The sequence below is a fragment of the Drosophila willistoni genome, chromosome 3R, assembly GCF_018902025.1.
Source record: "Drosophila willistoni isolate 14030-0811.24 chromosome 3R, UCI_dwil_1.1, whole genome shotgun sequence".
Classification (NCBI taxonomy): domain Eukaryota; kingdom Metazoa; phylum Arthropoda; class Insecta; order Diptera; family Drosophilidae; genus Drosophila; species Drosophila willistoni.
In genome coordinates this window covers 8,175,399-8,193,393 of record NC_061086.1, presented here as the reverse complement: position 1 = coordinate 8,193,393, position 17,995 = coordinate 8,175,399, and the positions used below count along the sequence as shown (strand labels likewise).

The 17,995-nt window shown below is 40.1% G+C and overlaps 8 protein-coding genes across 8 annotated transcripts; 2 read left to right on the top strand and 6 right to left on the bottom strand.

Annotated features, from left to right (window-relative positions):
* Window positions 1-222: 222 nt before the first annotated feature.
* On the bottom strand, window positions 223-4,847 carry LOC6651698 (dipeptidyl peptidase 9). The gene is made up of 8 exons (XM_002073216.4): window positions 3,259-4,847; window positions 2,949-3,189; window positions 2,334-2,893; window positions 1,544-2,195; window positions 1,168-1,479; window positions 858-1,080; window positions 603-795; window positions 223-533 (listed from the first exon to the last, which is right to left on the bottom strand). The coding sequence occupies exons 1-8, from the start codon at window positions 4,356-4,358 to the stop codon at window positions 332-334; spliced, it is 3,483 nt and encodes a 1,160-aa protein (XP_002073252.3). The 5' UTR covers window positions 4,359-4,847; the 3' UTR covers window positions 223-331.
* A 75-nt stretch (window positions 4,848-4,922) lies between these two features.
* LOC6651697 (acylphosphatase-2) lies at window positions 4,923-5,695 on the bottom strand. The gene is made up of 4 exons (XM_002073215.3): window positions 5,393-5,695; window positions 5,316-5,332; window positions 5,143-5,252; window positions 4,923-5,079 (listed from the first exon to the last, which is right to left on the bottom strand). Exons 1-4 carry the CDS (start codon window positions 5,565-5,567, stop codon window positions 4,962-4,964), a joined length of 420 nt encoding a protein of 139 aa, XP_002073251.1. The 5' UTR covers window positions 5,568-5,695; the 3' UTR covers window positions 4,923-4,961.
* Window positions 5,696-5,947: 252 nt separating this feature from the next.
* Window positions 5,948-7,537, top strand: LOC6651696. Its single transcript, XM_002073214.3, has 3 exons — window positions 5,948-6,211; window positions 6,299-6,718; window positions 6,781-7,537. Exons 1-3 carry the CDS (start codon window positions 6,070-6,072, stop codon window positions 7,455-7,457), a joined length of 1,239 nt encoding a protein of 412 aa, XP_002073250.1. The 5' UTR covers window positions 5,948-6,069; the 3' UTR covers window positions 7,458-7,537.
* Window positions 7,538-7,579: 42 nt separating this feature from the next.
* On the bottom strand, window positions 7,580-9,710 carry LOC6651695 (myb-like protein AA). Its single transcript, XM_002073213.4, has 3 exons — window positions 8,609-9,710; window positions 7,917-8,408; window positions 7,580-7,859 (listed from the first exon to the last, which is right to left on the bottom strand). Exons 1-3 carry the CDS (start codon window positions 9,572-9,574, stop codon window positions 7,734-7,736), a joined length of 1,584 nt encoding a protein of 527 aa, XP_002073249.1. The 5' UTR covers window positions 9,575-9,710; the 3' UTR covers window positions 7,580-7,733.
* A 1,127-nt stretch (window positions 9,711-10,837) lies between these two features.
* Window positions 10,838-12,329, top strand: LOC6651694 (zinc finger protein 32). The gene is made up of 2 exons (XM_002073212.3): window positions 10,838-11,600; window positions 11,665-12,329. Exons 1-2 carry the CDS (start codon window positions 10,921-10,923, stop codon window positions 12,239-12,241), a joined length of 1,257 nt encoding a protein of 418 aa, XP_002073248.1. The 5' UTR covers window positions 10,838-10,920; the 3' UTR covers window positions 12,242-12,329.
* Window positions 12,330-12,352: 23 nt separating this feature from the next.
* LOC6651693 (glutathione S-transferase 1-1) lies at window positions 12,353-13,307 on the bottom strand. Its single transcript, XM_002073211.4, has one exon. The coding sequence runs from the start codon at window positions 13,268-13,270 to the stop codon at window positions 12,623-12,625; it is 648 nt and encodes a 215-aa protein (XP_002073247.1). The 5' UTR covers window positions 13,271-13,307; the 3' UTR covers window positions 12,353-12,622.
* Window positions 13,308-13,636: 329 nt separating this feature from the next.
* LOC6651692 (solute carrier family 35 member B1 homolog) lies at window positions 13,637-15,089 on the bottom strand. The gene is made up of 3 exons (XM_002073210.4): window positions 14,693-15,089; window positions 14,169-14,630; window positions 13,637-14,099 (listed from the first exon to the last, which is right to left on the bottom strand). Exons 1-3 carry the CDS (start codon window positions 14,895-14,897, stop codon window positions 13,735-13,737), a joined length of 1,032 nt encoding a protein of 343 aa, XP_002073246.1. The 5' UTR covers window positions 14,898-15,089; the 3' UTR covers window positions 13,637-13,734.
* A 107-nt stretch (window positions 15,090-15,196) lies between these two features.
* LOC6651691 (retinoblastoma family protein) lies at window positions 15,197-17,936 on the bottom strand. The gene has a single exon (XM_002073209.4). The coding sequence runs from the start codon at window positions 17,820-17,822 to the stop codon at window positions 15,375-15,377; it is 2,448 nt and encodes an 815-aa protein (XP_002073245.2). The 5' UTR covers window positions 17,823-17,936; the 3' UTR covers window positions 15,197-15,374.
* Window positions 17,937-17,995: the final 59 nt, after the last annotated feature.

The following is a 17,995-nucleotide window of genomic DNA, read 5'->3' as shown; positions in this document are numbered from 1 at the left end:
AATTACAATGAGTAGGTAAGTGAAATACAATTTTTTTTTTTTTGTTCTTAAATTATATAGACTTTTTCTTTTATCATTTCTTGCTAATTACACGTTCAATAAATACACAATATATATATATATATAATAAACTAGGAAAAGTATATATATATATAAAAAACTTTAACAAAAACTTAAAGAAATGCGAAATTAAATAAAAACACAAAGTTAAAAACTAATAGGTAAAGGGGCGAACGGTAGTTAAAAAGGGATGACAGGGCAGCAATATTATCATTTAAAGAAGGTCGGTTTGTCCCTCATTATATTATTTTTACGTTTTCAATTGCCAATCTCATAAGTTTTGCAAGAATGCTAATAATTTCGTTTCATAATTTTTATTCGATTCCAGATTGCGCAACGAATGTCGCTCCTCGGGAAATACATGTAGGGCATAGGGTTTGTTTGCCTTATTCAAAGCACTGATCAGTCGTGAGGTATGATAGAAATGCACATTCTCATCAATCAGACCATGTATAAGAAGCAAGCGATTATCCCTAAAAACCATTAGGAGCAAACAAAATATGTAAATTTATTATACAACAAAAACTCATTCATTCACTTACTCTTCTGGAAATGATTGCACATAATTGAGCACTGAGCCGGCTGAATAGCCAGATTCATTGTGTTGTGGCAAATCCATGTATCTTTCCGTATAACCAGTATCATAATACTCCCAATTGGTAACCGGCGCCCCGGCAATGGCTACTTTAAATATATGTGGATACTGTACCAGGCCCATTAAACTTAGATAGCCACCTGCAACAATTGTCGAATTATAATTGGATATTTCAATTTAATTTAAGAGTTCTTTAACATACCATAGGACCAGCCATGTATTGCTATACGTTCCATGTCAATGTAACCCAATTGATCAGCCAATATCCGTAAAGCATCTACCTGATCGTTTAGTTCCACCTGACCCATACGACCACGTATATGACTTTCAAAACGTTTGCCTCGATGCCGGGAACCGCGTGAATCAATGCAGATTACACAGTAACCTTGGGCCGCCAGCATATGCATACGCAATTGATGTTTACCCTAAGAGAAAATACGATAAAGTTAAATTCAACTGCTGTTTCAATCTGACTCTTAGTTATTTGGCCAGAAGATGTCAAATTGACCCACCTTAAATGTATTGTTGACAGTTTGCACCTCGGGTCCACCATAAACATTCAGGACTGTTGGATATTTAACGCCCAATTCGAAATTGTGAGGCTTAAAGACCATGGCATAGACAATGTCACCTGATGACAATTGCGGGCGAAAGATTTGTGGACAATACTGTGGTTCCGGTTTATCACCCTCGTGCAGATAGCCAACCAAAGAGATTTGAATGCCATTGACACCGCCGTTTTGACAGGTTTGAGTCACACGCATCACTTTGCAGCTGGGCAAACGTTGGATATTACAGTATACTAATAAGACCAATTGACATTGCTATAAACAAAGAAAATAAAATCTATTAGGAGAAATATCATACAGAATATTACGGCAAACATACATCATCAAATTCCACCAGATATGAATATCCTGGTTCAGTTAGCAAACGTATATGCTCGGGCCTTTGCAGACTAACTACATAGAGATGCTTTTCAAGCGGTGTATCGCGAAGGCCCACAAAATAGACCAATTGATTGGGCTTATCCACCCATAAGTTTCGAGCAAGTACCTCCCATTCGCCGCTGGTCAATGCGACTTTGTTAATTAGACGCGGCTGCAGAGCTGCCTGCTCAACAAATCCCGGTTGATGTGCTGACACTGAGGGTCCACCGCCAGCTCCAGCCGCCTCAGTTGATTGATCGCCTGCACTTGCACCTGCACCATTGGCATGTGTTAGCAACAGACTCGATGTAATCAAATATAAGTGTCGAAAGCCAGTCTCTTCAGAGGCCCACAGAAAAGTGACACTAGTCTCATTGATTTCAAGAAAATATAATAGATCGTGGATATTAATCCAACTATCTAGTTGCTGTTCAGTGTAGATCACTTGCAACGGCGTTATGGTGCGATTGTAGGGACTGCGCCAACTGTGATCACCAATTGAATCGGTTGGAGTCGACACTTGGCTGCTATAGGATTCGCAAAAGTTATCCATCGGTATCAGTATTACATCCAAACGTTGCTGTTTACGATCCAATCCCTGGACCCAAACGCTGTAGCAATTAAAAATAGATATTCTTTTATAAGTATCACTAATTAAAAGATAGACCAACAAAGGCTAAAGCATCGATGTGAAAATAATATGATAATCTAAGTTTGGCAAGTCTATGTAGAGCAGTTTGATTACTTACTAATTGGCATCCGGTGTCCATCCTACACGTACGATATATTCCAACCAACTGAAAACGGCCATCAGAGAGTATGGCAAATCTTTAACATAAATTTCGCTAACTTGCAGAGCTTCATTTAAAACGAATTGAACCATTTTCAATTTGGATTTGGCATTTGTGCTGCCAGTGCGAGGAAAACGATACTCGTCTACCTCACCGTGTTGCGCTGTTGATGAGGGGAATGTGTATATTGAGACATCAGTCTCATCCACCTCCTCGTAGACAATGCGATAGATGCCATCATCGGAGTGCGGTTGCCACCAATAGCCCTGATAGCGACTAAACTCCTCCTGCATCACATACGATGGAACGCCTGCGCTTAAAGCGTATTCGGCATACGACGATCGACGCTCATTGCTCGTATAGGTTAGACGCTTCTCATATCCACTGAGCGTATGCGTTACCCATATATCACAGTCACTGATGTACGCAATTAGATCAGAGTTTTGTGGACAAATCTGTGGATCCAGAGCACTCCATTGGGGCGACGTGCGCAATTGGCTGGGAAACAGGAGGCCACTCTGCAAAAATTGGCATGGAATATCCTGTGACAAAGTTGATATCACTTCAACTTACATTATAGCCCGTGTCCAGACACTGATACAGATCATTAAGGCAGGGAAATATTAACTTGCCCGAAGGTTTGTGCAACTCATATGAGGTAATGCCCCAGGTGGCCAAACGTTTGCGTTCTTGTAGCAATTGAAATTCTCGAGCATAAGGACTAGCCGAACCGCCGCTGGTGGATGAGCTGCTGGCGTTGCTATGTGCACTGGAACTGGGTATTGGTTGCTTTAGCAACGGATGCCAATTGACTCTAAAAATAGAAATCAAAGAAACAGTTGAGATGGAAAAGTATAAAGTACAGAAGAGTTTTAGGTTTTACCTTGGTTTAAAATAAAACGGCAACTCAACTGGCATTGGTGAACTCGGCCCAGATCGCTCTGTGGGACTGCCCGCAGTTCCACCGTCCACACGTTGCAACAGCAATCGCTGCTGTTGATGCTCCTCTGGATGCTGATAATGATGTGATAGGTGATGATGATGGGAATGGGAGTGCTGCTGCTGTGGTTGCGATTGCAGCTGTGGCAGATTAATATCGGCAAAAAGGAGAGTTGTCTCCCAAGTCTGAGGTGGTGTGCTTAGAAAATAAATCCTACATCTGCCGTCAGAGAGATTGCGAAATTGTACATTTGTTGGCACCATTGTGGATAAATGGGTCAACTGTTTGCGCACTTCTTGAACAACTTGTTTGTTCTCTGCCCAGGTTTTCGATGGTGTGGGAGCGGCTATATGTCTATCATTGTCGATGGCATCATCATCGTCCTCCTCATCGCCATCGTCGCACTCCTCTTCGTCATCGTCGTCATCATCGATGTCATCGTTGTCATGATTATGATGATGACCACCCTGCAATGCCAGACTATGCGGTGGTGTGCCACTAGTGGGTGAGCTCAGGTGATTGGTTATCACCGAGGCGGCAGCCACCACCACTTCGGTAGTGGTTGCAGTGGCAGCAGCTGCAGCTGCTTGTATGGGTGAAGTTATTGAATTTAGGGCACTACCGATTGATGAATAAAATGCATTCGCTGTGGTACCCAATGAGGCCAATGAATTGGTTGAACCAGATTGGCTGCTCCCAGTGATTAAGCCACCAGAGCTTGAGCTCGCTACGCTTACAGCCGTTGAGACGCGGGCGGTGAATCCGTCCAGAAGATTGACAAATGATGTGGCCGCTGCATTTGTTATGCTATGACTGCGATGATGACCGCCACCGCCGCTGCTGCTGCTGTTGTTGTTGTTGTTGCCGCTAGTGATTCGTGGGGGCGGTGTAGTTGCTCCCGATGCCAGCGATGATGATGTTGTTGTCATCGTTGCTGTTGTTGTTGCTGCTGCCGCATCGCTCATATTATTCACATTGTTGGCATTCGGTCCGCCACGCATTGGCGGCGGCGGCGGCTGCTGCGTGCTCTGACTTCTCTCCATTTTCTTTTTTCTTCTTTGACCCAGTTTTGATTTGTTTTTTCTCTTAATTTTTTTGCAACTTTTCAACACGCCCACTCCAAAATGTACTGATCCTTTATCTAGTTTTCTATGTCTTTCCTATTCAATACTTAATGATCATGGTGATAAGTCATTTTCTCATCATCTTTGGCTCGGCTATTGCTTCTTTTTCTTTTTTTGCAATTTACCCCTCCCCGTCTCAGCTATATTGTTCGTCGCACCGTTCCTCGTTTTTCCTCTTATTCTTGTCTCTTTTGCTGTTTTTGTTTGTGTTGTTTTTGTTAATTCGGCGAGCAAAAGTGAAAGTACGTTTTCTATGAAACTGGAGTAATTTTCCGATAGGTCCAATGTCGTTTCTAATGGTCTCTTTGATTGGAGTTGTTGTTCTTTCAGTTGTCGCGGGCGGTGAAAGGGGGGAGAAGGTTAAAATAATTAATTGCTTTCGGATTTTTGATTTGTTTGTAACACTGATAAAATAAATGATAAAATGTTTGGTCACACTGCATCCAAGATGCGGACGTGAGTGGATATTTTAAACAAAGTTGGTGATGGCTACGTGATTTGAAATTTTTATTTTTTAATTACTTAATCCATTCGTATAGTAAAATCTTGATAAGTAAATTTGGTTAGTTTCTTGGTTTCACCAAATATGCATTTATCAATTCGACTAGTTGGACTGCCAGAATACTGTAGCCAGAGGCGCCTGTATATATAGACAAATAAACATTCCATGAATAAAATTCTACCACTGAAAAATCGATCTTACATAGCATCAAACGGGCGAGCATAGCCTTCAATTTCTCCTTTTACTGTATCATCTAATGTATTTTTACACCAACCAAAAACTCCTAGTTTAGTTGCCTTTCTTAATGTGTACTAGATAATTTGAATCGTTGCCATATAAAATGCAATTTAAAATATATAATTTATAATACTTGCCATGCGAAAAGAAACGCCTGAAATTTGCATGAATTAAAAATAAATACAAAAATACAATTTATAGTTTCGATACCAACCTTGGACAATGCCAAATATCTCAAAGGAACAATTATATATAGTTTTATCTTCAGGCAAGGGAAAAAATGAACCTGAGTTTATTTGTACACTTCGGTTGGGACTTTCTGGTGCTTTTAAAGGAGGTGGGGCTCGCTTTCTCCTGAATGTTTGCGTGGCAGCATCTTTAGTACCCATTTCAACTAAGACATTTTTGGAACTACTCTAAGAAATTTTGATTTATGTTTTTATCAATCTCTAAAAATACAAGTTGTGAAAAATTAGCCATAAGTTTGAGTTAAAATTCTTATCACACTATTTGAAGACTTCAACTCTGTGCTAATTAGCACCACATCCCGACATTTTTGTTTATATTCTTTCGACAAATTGAAACTAAAAATTAAGGTGGTGAATCGCATACGAGTAATCGTTACACAAACAAATCTGTATTTCGAAGTGTAAAGTCTAAAAACGTAAAATTATTCTGTATAAAAAACGAAGAAAAGAATATATTTTGGAAAAAATCCAGAATTACCTCTGCCGCTTTTTTTTTAATTTTCCGGCAAATGCGTTCTTAAAAAGGTCAGACTTGACGGGAAAGAAGCCAATTTGGCAGCACTGATTAACCAAATTTAATACGATTTAAAACAACAAAGCAACAAGGGAAAAAAAGTAGATTCAATACAAAATAATAATAATAATGCATACTGTATACGCTGTGTTAAAGAACAAACTTAGCGATGTCCATCCTCTGCACAATATTGACTTGAATAAAAAAGTGGGCGAGCTAAAAATGTTGATTTCCAAAGAGCTGCAATTGCAATTTGAGGCCAGTGAATTGGGTGAGTAGAAATACGTATATGTATACTTTGATTCCTTCTCTATATAATAGAAATATGCCAACTCATTGTTTATGTCTATTGATGTAGAGCTGTGCTATCATGGAGAAATATTGGAAGATGTCAATACATTAAACCAAGCATCCATTAAACCAAATTCTTTGATCCATTGCTTTCGAAAGACCAAGAGATATGACGGCTATGTGCCACCTAATATTACAGAGATCAACACGAAGCACATTCAGGAGCTTTTCTCGATGACTTCGCATTTGCAGATTAGTGTTAGCTCACGTTTCAATATATTGCAAAAGATTTTGGCTGAATATCCAGAATTTCGACGCAATTTGGGTGCCCAGGCTTTGATACGTGACTCGGTGCTTTTCAATATGCTGCACGAGCCGGAGGTAGTGCAGAATCTGGTTAAAGACTATCCATTAATATGTGAGGCAGCTCCTTATATAGTGGATACCATACGCAAGGAATTGGCACGTAATAGCTCGGCTACTCAGTGTAAGTTAGGTCGTGTTGTGCCTTTGAATCATTTTTAAAACTGTTTCAATATTTGCTCACAGTTCAAGAACAGGCAGCTTCAGAGTCGACCACTTCATCGGAGGAGGAAAGCTCTTTGGGGGCAGGCAGTAGCAGCAGTGGCGGTAGTAGTAGTACTGCTGTCGCCTCAGCTGCCGCCTACCGTCGCGATGAGATGGCCAATATCCGCCTAATCAGTCGCCAACAATTGGCCAATGCGTTGGCCAATGTCAGTTCGTTTAATTCATTGTCCAATATAGCACAACGTAATGCCGATGAAGCCGCACAGGATAGCGGATCGGGATCCGGATCAACATCAACAAGTGTCAATCCTTCAGGAGCTAGTAGCTCTACTGGAGGGCCAATTACTTCGGATTTGTTACGTACTGAATTGGCTCGGGCGTTTCAATCTCTGCAAGGAGCAGCAGCAACTTCAGCCAGTCAACAGCCGCCTGTAGAGCAAATGGATGTGGATCAGGCCAACGCTCCGTCTGGAGTGTCACAAGAAGAGGACGATCACGATGGGGACGATGATGATGATGGTGCAGTCGATGATAGCGATGTCCTGCCACGATGCTATCGCCGCCATCGTTTCACCGATCAATTGCGCACCATGGCCGCCATGGGTTTCATTAATCATACACAGAATGTCAACTATTTAACCTTGGCCGATGGCAATGTGGAGCATGCCATAAATTTGCTAATGCTTGGAATGAATTAAATTTCATTTACATCAATTTCTGTTTACATAAATTATATACATACTTACATACACATAAAATATACTTAAGTTGAAACAAATTTGCAATGTTTTACTAAAATTGTAAAAAACTCTTTTGGAAATACTGAATATATTTCATTTTATTTGGTAAGCAAATGTTTTTGATTCAGGTAAGAAAAATGTGTGGCTCAGTGTTATTATTTACTTATCAGCGGACCCGGTCATTACTATATGAGTGTATGTATATGCATATATATATATATATAATTGAACTAGTTAGTTTATTAAATCGTCTAATGCTTTGTCTTTGTTGTTATTGAACTTCATTAGAGCTGCTGAGATTTTCGTTTCATCAAAACCGAGATCCATTAGTTCACCCAAAGGTATGAGATGTTCGATTATCTGGAATAAAAAATAAATCATTAATATTTTTTATTTCCATATCCAGATTATTTGAACCTTTTTATCATCAATGCCGCATAGGTTTACCACTTTGGCAACACGCTCCAAAGGGAAACCCATCATACTGATTCGTTTGGCCAATTTTCGGGCCGGTCCAGCCAGACCTTGATACATTTGATTCGAATCCGCTCGAGCTAGCATTTCCTTGCTATTGTCTTCAAACTCTTTCTCTGTATCTCGTTCCTGTCTATGGTCCTTCTCATTGTGACTATGGAGGCGATTGCGACGCTTGTCTGCCTGCTGTTGTAATTCGGTTTTCAATTCACGTAATATATCTGGAACACTCTTTGATTTAATATCCACTTCCTGCTGCAGTAGTTGCTGATGCTGCTGTGGTGCCAAGCAAATTGTCTGCGTTGTCCACGGTGAGGAAGTGTGCTGAGTGTTAGGAGGCGTGCCAAATCCATTAAAATAGTTATGTTGATTGTGGTAAACTTGCTGCTCTTGTTGAGGATAATAAAGCTGGTTGTAGCCCTGCAGCTGATAGGCCTAAGGATAACAAAGATATTGTCAGCTATTAATCATGCAATCTCTGGGTATGCTTAATTTGAGACCTGCACAAATATTGGTCTTGTTAAAAATACAGGTATATATGTATACGTGAACTGAATTAATTTATTAAAGAGTTTAAAAACGAAAAACAACAAAAAAAAAAAGAGAAATAATTAAAACTTTAAATGATTCTCCACCTGGAATTGTTGCTGTTGTTGCGATGGCGAATAGTTGGGCGTTTGATAAAAGGCAGATGCGGAAGAGGAGGAAACGGATGTATCCTGTACACGTCTAGATGGAATGCTATTATCACCATCGTCTTCATCACAGTTAACATGGAAATTGACGCTATCTAGCGCTGCTTTGGTCTCAGCCAGAGTGGTGACTGTCAGCTCAGCGGGAGCGGGTTCAGGAGCGGTTGTTAGTGTTGGCAGTTCCTTTGCTTGTTCATTTGTTGGCTGCTGTTGGTCCCTTCTCTCCTCCAGCTGCGTCTGATGCAGCACCTGAGCGAGTATATCTAAATCGTTGATGGTTTTCAATTCACAATTATCAAATGGGGTTGAGTTCATATTATATTCGAAATCGGCATAATTAAATGAACTATTTCGTTTGTGTGTGGGACCATTTACAGCAGTTTGTTTGCTAGTGGCATTGGAAGTATCACAACTATTGGCCATTGGTGTGCCATTGCCACTGCTGCTTGTCAGGATTGTGGGCTGCAGGATGTTATTAAAATTACACACAATTATTGACTTTGGTTTAATTGGTGAGTCATGCTTTTCTGGCTCCTTCTGTGTAATTTGCCCATGTGACTGCTGCTGGGATTGCTTATCTTCGTCATCGTCGATATCATCTTCTGAGGATGACGCACTGGGATATTCGACAGCACCCAAAATAGCCTTTTGTTTCGCTTCCAATTCGCGTTTTCGTTTCTCTTGCCGCTCCTGGCGCTCTTGACGTTGCTGCTGGCGCAATTGATGCCAACGCTGGGCCTTCTCCAGTACACATTTCTCCAATTGGAAGTCATACTCCGCGTGATCATCCTCCTTTTCTTGCCTTTGGCCCCCCTGGCCCAATCTGTTGAGGATTGATTGAGGCAACTGGTAGACGGATGCTGGCGGAGGTTTATAGCGTTCCACTATCTTGACTGGCACATCATCCATGTTATGTATGTTACAGCAGGCATACACAAGGAATTTGGTGGTTTTGTTAATTTAATTGTTAACTGCGCGAATTTTTCTTCTGCTTTTTGCGTTTGTTGTTGTTGAGCCCCAGTGCTGCCAATTTGGCTAGATCTAGTGGGTTGCAACAAGGAAATGCGGGATAAATTGTGAAATAGCGGCTAGCGGGAATTATAACTATTTTTCAAGGAAAACAAACTTAACTTTATATTTTGAAACATTTAGTAACTTCGTGTATTTTTATGCTCTTTGATGCCACATTTTCATACGAATAGTATTTTTTCATTCGAATGGCAAAAAAATATCGATAAGCGAAACGAATATTCAGTCTTATCGTTTTCTGCGAAGTTCACTAAATGATTCCCAATTTTTAAACCGCGAGCAAAAGTTGAAAATGCGAAAAATTTACAATCAAAAACCGCGTGGTAAAGACCCTGCATTTAAAGATTGGCTGACTTTAAATGCAGCTGATGCGGGCAAATGTTATTGCAAATACTGACAAACGAATATTGTCAAAACGAAGCAAAAAAATAGGTAAGGCTAATACAACTTTGAACGTCATTTTACATATAAGGAAAAGCTTTTGTAAAGCTAATATTTTACAAAATTGTTAATTACAAGAAAAATGCTGCCACGATTACAATTTACCTGCATCATGTTAGAGAAAGATAGGGACCAATGAGACCTACATAAACCAAGATGATGAAGATAACGTCATTGATGAAATCATCCAAAATATTGAAATAAACCAAAAATAAACAAATATTTTCTTTTTTTTTTGGCTACGAAGAAATATTTATAGCTATTTCTAGCTTTTTTCAAAGGCTGATTTAGCGTTTTGATGCAACGAAATGTTGGCAGCACTGTTTGTGATAGACACTCATGGATTCATTTCGAAAAATTTATAAAACTCCTATGTAATAAAACCGTATATTATAGTTGAGGGATGCAATTCACATAGTAATGGGTTTTTTTAAGAACTCAATAAATTATAATTAGACATCAAGCTAAAAAACCTAAATGATGAATAAAATGTTATTCCATGTAATTGTTTATTTATTAAGTCTGATGTTATTTATCGGAAAAGAAGCTTGTTCTGATTTCATAATTTGTCAAACAGTCAATTAGTTTGCGAGGGATCTACCAAATTGCATATGGCACCCCCCAATTCAATGCCCCCCTTTGCAAGGCCACTGCACTTTTGGTTTTGTTTTGATCCTGATTTTCGTTAAATAGTTTTGCATGCAGTGTGACCATATCTCGCTATCGACGCATTGTCTTGAAGCCGCTTTTTTCTAATTTTTTTTATTTTAATTTCAAGCTATCAAATGGATTCGGAGGAGGACTTGATCAATGAAGATGTTTGCCGAATTTGCAGAAGCGTCAACGTAGCTAATCTTGTTGGCATATTCGAGGATCGCGAACGGATGCCTATGCAATGGGAAGGCGGAAAGTTGGAACCGGCGCTTGCTGATATTTTGAATGAGTGTGCAGATTGCATGATAAAACCAAAGGATGCATTGCCGCAAAAAATATGCCGCTCCTGCATATCGGCTGCCCGACAGACATTCCAATTTAAACGAATGTGCGAGCAAAGCTATCAATTCTTCAAGCAACGCCTTAAAGTGGGTAGCCTTAAGGACTTGGATCTTGCATTGTCGTTGCTCCTTGATCCGCTCACGGGAGTTAAGGTAGAGGCTGACGAGGAAGAGTTTATAGTATCAAAGGAAACACTCGAGGACGTCCAGCAAAATCAAGAAAAGGAGGTGGTGGACGAAATATCGGAGGACAAGGAGGCTAAAGAGGATGAGTACAAAAAACCAGTAAATAGGAAGACAAAGCAATCAGATGAAATGCAAGACAAGAGCATTTCTGAAGATAAAGTCACTACTAGGTCAGGAAGATCTAAAAGTGCCTCGTCAATTCAGCAGCTATCAAAAGATACTTTTCCCTGCCCCCATTGCTCGAAAACTTTCGAACAAAAATCTTACCTAACAAAGCACTTGAGGTAGGTTTTATAATTCCCAATCCCATTGCCAAATAATTTATCGTTGTTTTTACTGATTTCACAGACGCCACACCAATGATAAATCTTTTGTCTGCCCAACTTGTGACAAATCGTTTCTTTTTAAAACTCATCTTGTCACCCATTTGCGTGTCCACACCGGCGAACGTCAATTTAAATGCCAGGACTGCCCATTGTCATTTACCCAGAATCACCATCTTAAGGATCATCAAAAGATTCACACTGGCCTTAAACCATTTCAGTGTCCCCACTGTCCACGTACGTTCACTCAACGCAGTAATCTCAAGTTGCACATCAATTTGCACACCGACAAGGGGCCATATAAATGCCCGGATTGCTCGAAAACCTTTTCTATGAAGTGTGCTCTAACCAAACATCTGCCCGTGCATGCTGACGAAAAGCCATTCCAATGTCGTTACTGTCCGAAGAACTACACAAAGAGTCATAGTCTGAAGCGGCACGAACGTGATCACACAGGTGAACTATATCGATGTACCGCATGCTCACATGTCTTCAAGGAGCTTTATAAACTGCGTCAGCACTCGAAAAATGTTCATGGTGTCAATCTGAATGACATTACTGATAAGAAGATGAAACCAAGAAGAGTTAAATCTAACAAGTGATAATGATACAGTGATACAGTCTTAAAAGTATTGTGTGGTTTCCCCCATTAAACAAAACTATTGAAAAATTAGTTTATATCTGACAGAATTTTTGAATTTGCCTGAAATATTTAATTTTATTGCTGTTTAAGATGTTAAACCAAAAATATTCCAGCCCGAATTTAGTTCATGTTTAATACTACTTAATTCACTTGACTGGTTATTTGAATGAAATGTTTAGTTCATGTTTTATTTTCTACGCTTTAGAAAATAATCCAAATGAATTTAATGTTATTGAAATTCAAATCGGTCGAGGCATGATTCATTTCAGAAATGAGGAAATTTAAGTTTAGGAATAATATATATATTTTTTTTGAATAAACATTTTGTTTTGCTTTTGGATTATTTTGTAGTTCTTCTCGCATCCACTTTGCGCTTTTTTAACTCCATTAATTGCGACCAGTTTTCATCCCATCCAGCAATCACTTTCTGGGCATTTAAATACCATTTGTGAACGTTTTCATATTTGCTCAAATCAAATCCAGCTGCATCAAATGTTGAAACGCTGGACAGGCAGGCTATATCGGCTACTGTCGGCTTATCACCCTTACCCAAATACAGTTGATTCTCCAAAAAAGTGTTCAATAGTTCAAAAGTTGATTCAATTTTCTTAAACGCTTCTGGATCAGCAGGCGATCCACGATATTGTGGTGGATAATACTTGACAAAACTGGGATACAATGTATTCATATCAAAGTAAAGACATTGATTAACCACGGCCTTTTGCTGAGGATCATTGGGATAAAGGGAATCATCTTTGCCGTATTGCTCTGCCAGATATATAAGTATAGCACGCGACTCCCATAATACAAAGCCATTGTCAACAATTGTTGGAATTGTATGCTGGGGATTTATTTTCACAAATTCAGCATTCAATTGTTGTCCTCCGGTAGTATCGAGCACTTTTCGATTTAGCTCTAATCCCAAAACTTTAGCTGCCATAATAATGGAGCGACAAATTGATGAACCGGGATAGTAATAAAAGTCCATGTTAGCTTCGTTTGAAGTGTTACCGATGACTGATTTGAGATTCATATTTACGCTTTTGACCAATTAGAAAGCTGACTCATCATGATAGCATTGTTTTCCGGTAAAAGAGAATAAACATACATGTATTTGTTAACAAGAGAGAGAGAGAGAAAAAAGTAAAGAAATCTGTTAAAAACGACCCAGTTGGACCCGGCAATGGCTATCATCCATGAATTCCGAGTATATTTTGTTCAGCGCTCCAAGTAGACGATTTAGTTAAATATCGCTTATATTTAGGTTTTTGTATAAATTCCCCGTGATTTCAGATTCTGTTTTATTTTATAGACTACACATAAATATATATATAAAATTCAATGAAATTAAGTCTTTTAAATTAACAAATATGAAACATTCAATTTATAATTTTTGTACGATCCGCAGTTAAAGCTAAAAGAACAAATAATTTTGACTTATTGAATTAATGCCTAAGAAGTAAGTTTCTTAAGTTCAGGGGTTTTTGATTTGCCATCACCCGAAGACGTTTTTCGCGGTGCTGAAGCAGGTTTGGAATCTTTTTTGCCATAAAACATATCCACAAATAGGGCAGAAAATACCAATACTGCTCCCAGCCATTGCCGGGCGATTAGAACATTGCCAAAAAGCAATACAGAGCAAAGAACAGTAAAGAATTTTCTTGTAGTGGTAACAACGGAACAGGCCAATGGTCCGAAGTTGGCAACCATTAGGAAAATGAAAAATTGTCCTATGACACCGCACACAGAAATCAAAGCCAGGTGTGTCAAAGCCTCAGGATGACTCAAAACGAAGGATAGGAAATCCTTGGCTTCACCTGGTTACAAATAAAATGAAAAGACACATAAATATGCTGTCCGAAAAGATATTCCTGATATGGACGTACCGGTTACAAGGATGGGCACGCAAAGCATCAGTGTACTCCAGAAATTCATGGCCACCATCATTTGTGGACCTGATGGAGAACTAGCTGCCCGAATCCGGTCCTGCACTGCCCCGGTCAGGCCATCCATAGAAAGACTTAGGAAGAGCAACACTTCACCCAGCATCGTGGACTCTGCTGGTAAATTCGACACTTTGCTCTCCTTGTACATGAACAGAATGACACCAAGGACTATAGTTAGCACACAGGCATAGCGAGTCCAGCTATATGTTTTCCGCCCAATGAGTACACCTAAGATCATTACTGGTATGGGTTTGGCTGCCTTGCCCACCACAGCTGTTGGATAAGGAACCCATCGCATAGCCATTGTTGTGGATACCATGGCCAGCAAATAAGTCAAGGAACTAACAGCATAATAGCCGGTATGTGTAGTATCCTCCTTGGTAGGTCTGATCATCAAAAGTCCTGCAAAATGCATGTGCAATAGTTAACATCTGTATATAATCTTATCCAGACTTTTAACAAACCTTTTGCAAACAAACAATTGCAGGCACACTGCACCCACACCAGGGCCAAGGCATAGGTAAACCGTTGACCAACACTTCCGTCTGGTTGCACTTGGTCGCCATAACGCCCCCGCGTCAATTTCTCTTGCACAATACCGTAGAGAAAGTAACAAACAAAAATGCCCACAGCATAAATGACAAAACGGCTACGTTCCGGTAATTTCATTTTGGATTGGTTTATCTTTTTACTTAAACGCTAGACTCGGGAAGCAAGGGAAAATCGCAAATATTTACACAATTTGCATTGTAGTTAACTAGTGTGTGTGTGTCGTGTCCAGTACGTGGACATTTGGCTTTGATTTTATTGCGCTGATTGCCGATTTGTTGGGTACGTGGTTTTGTTTTTATTGTTGTTTAGGTGTGACCTCACCAGCATATTCTCAAGTCTGTTAAATGTAGATAGTTGTTTACACGCGTAGAATACCGTCATACGTTAAGAAGCGGTGAAATTCAAAACTCACTAACTTTTCAGAGTTTTCATTTGTTTCATCAATATTTAATGTTAACAATTACTTGGTACAAGATGTGAAAGATAATTAAACTTAGGAAGATCCAGCATGAGAAAGTAAGGGGTAGAGGCATAATCTATACGCCACGTAAAATGCAGCTAAATTATAGGATTGTAGACACCTTTTGAAACCATTTATTCATGGCTTGTGCTTCGTCTGAGTATATTGGGACGCTTGATCACTACCGGCAACTCCTTTTCCGAGTTTGTACGCTTAAGTTTGTCATTAGTTGAGGACGATTCTGGGACCTGAACTGGAGACTGTCTGACCGCCGTTTTCTCTACTTCGGGGGCATTCTTCAAAAATGTCCTATCCATGGCGGGTGGATATACAAATATGTTGCTACACATTCTCTTTACATTGGTTGTGGTAAACTCCTGAAGCGGCGCACGATGTCCTAGTGGTGTTTGCTTTAATCGAATCATTTGTGTATTTACCGCACGGCGGCTTTGAAGCAATTTGCGGGCATAGTTGGCAACGCTCTTCACATAGATTTGATTGTAGAAAGCAATAATGTCTCCTGTCCGTCCTTCGGAGAGTACGACTTGGCGATAGACGCTGCTCTTTCCAAATGGTTGTCGGCGATATTGTTGGATAATATCGCTAAAATTAAGACGCTCCTTGGTCAGACGGTCATGCAGATGGATGGCACACAGTAGTAATTGATCCAAATGCCGCTGCTGGATTAGTTTGCCACCTTCAAAGGTTATAGAATATTCTACAAGTTGCCAAATATGAATGTATGACTCTTTGATGTAGAGTGCTTGACAGAGACGGGTCAGTCGTTGGTGTGCCAGGCTATAGAATTTTCTCAAGCAAATATACGGTCCCTGGGTGGTGCTCGCAACAGGTTGATTCTCCTTTTCTCCAAAACACTTTTTATGCTGGACTTCCTTTGCGCTTGGAAGGCTACTTCCCCAATCGGAACTAAAGCATTTCCAAAATTGAGAACTGTTGCGAAAGATGAGCGATTCGAGACACTTCTCCTCCACTAAGTGCAGATGCTTGACCAATTGGCGACTTAGTAGACTATTGTGATGACGCACCACTAGCTCAGGTATTTTTTGAAAATGATAGGGATCTACGTCCGGGTAACAAGACAACACAAAAGGGAACATTAATTGATCCGAATCTTCGTCATACGCATAGAGGGCAAGATCTAGACAGCAGGCCATGAAATTAGAGCTAAATGTTGGCTGTTCCAGTAACTGGGTAATTTTCATAAATGGCTTCAGTTCAAGCTCAGACGTTATAATGGTTTTTAGAAGCTTATAATACAGGCCGCTAGCCAGATTAAAACGGGCTTCAGCTTCTTGCTTATTAAGACAATTCTTTGCCATAATGCCAAATTGCGAGCCCATATTCTGAAGCGAGGTTTTCAGTTCGTTTAACAGATTTCCAGAGTTTTTATCCAAAGCTTCAACTATTATTGTGGGCATGACCTGTGGCAACTTCTTATCTAGAAGCTGAATTAGGCTGCTTGATATTTGAGTCTCCGTTTTTGTTTCTTCAGATTGATGTCCCTGTTTTCTGCATAGAAGAACCCGCTCATCCATTTCACTGATATCGGCTATGTGATGGACATAGCTACGATTCAAAGCGGCAAGGTTGATTTCCAGGATGCCGTCTTTAACCAGATCTCGAAATGTATTATCATTGCCTAGTAGTCGCTGATCCATAAAGAGTACCATAAGACTCTTTTGGAAAAATGCCTTTTGCATTATTCTTATACCCTTCTCTGGAAGTTCTGGCATTAACGCCATTATGGAAGGTAGAGCGCTCCATTTGTCCAATTTATTGCTATCAAATTCCGGGCTAGGCCAATCTTTTGGGAGTCCTGGGAAACTTTGATTAATAACAATTGATCCGATCACTTCCAGAGCATTCACATAAACGAGTTCCACGACACAAATGAGCAGCTGGCAACCATTGACTAGATTTTCAGTTACAAAACTGGGTAATTCATTCCGCAAGACAAGAAAAAGAATCCAACCAAACTCATAGAGCGTCTGATAATGGGATCGTCCGTCATCACCCTCCTGGCCCACATCTTTGGGCAGTACAAACAAGTGATTAAAGATATTTTGATAGTGCTGCTGGATGATCATTGTAATGCTCATACGGCGTTGAAGTTCCACAATTTCCTGCTGAAAGGTGCGATCCTGCTGTGTCAGCCAGTTCCAGTGCTCCATTCGTTTCAAAAACTTAGTCATGTTCATTTGGAAACAACGCAGTAGACGAGTTAATGACATGTTCCAACTTTTGGTACGCTCCATCCCAGTTGTGGCGGTGTCCACCTCCTGCTCGTCACCATTAGCAGTCTGCCGCTTGCTACGCATGTCCTTCATTTTAGCCTGCTGCAAACAACTGTAGACAGAACAGCAAAACCATTCCTGGGCATCTGCAGACAACAATCCGCCATCTGAATTATACCGGCGATAGGTATCCAAAGCATTTTGTTTTATATAGCTGCTCAATTCAAGCGGTTCACAAATCTGGGCGACGCGCTTAATTTCCGCGTCGTCCTCTGTCTCGATCTCCTCTTCGATGTAGCTCATTTCACTACTATCCGTGTGGGCCATGAATAAGTCAGTTACTTGTTCACTTCAAATTGTTTATAATTAATACCCAAATGTTTGACTGTACAGAAAATGAAAATTATTCCAAAGGCGCGAATGAAATAGTGTTGGGACACCATCGATAAAAACAGCGCTGCTGGCAGATAGTTATCGGAAGCAGCTTATCGATTATATGA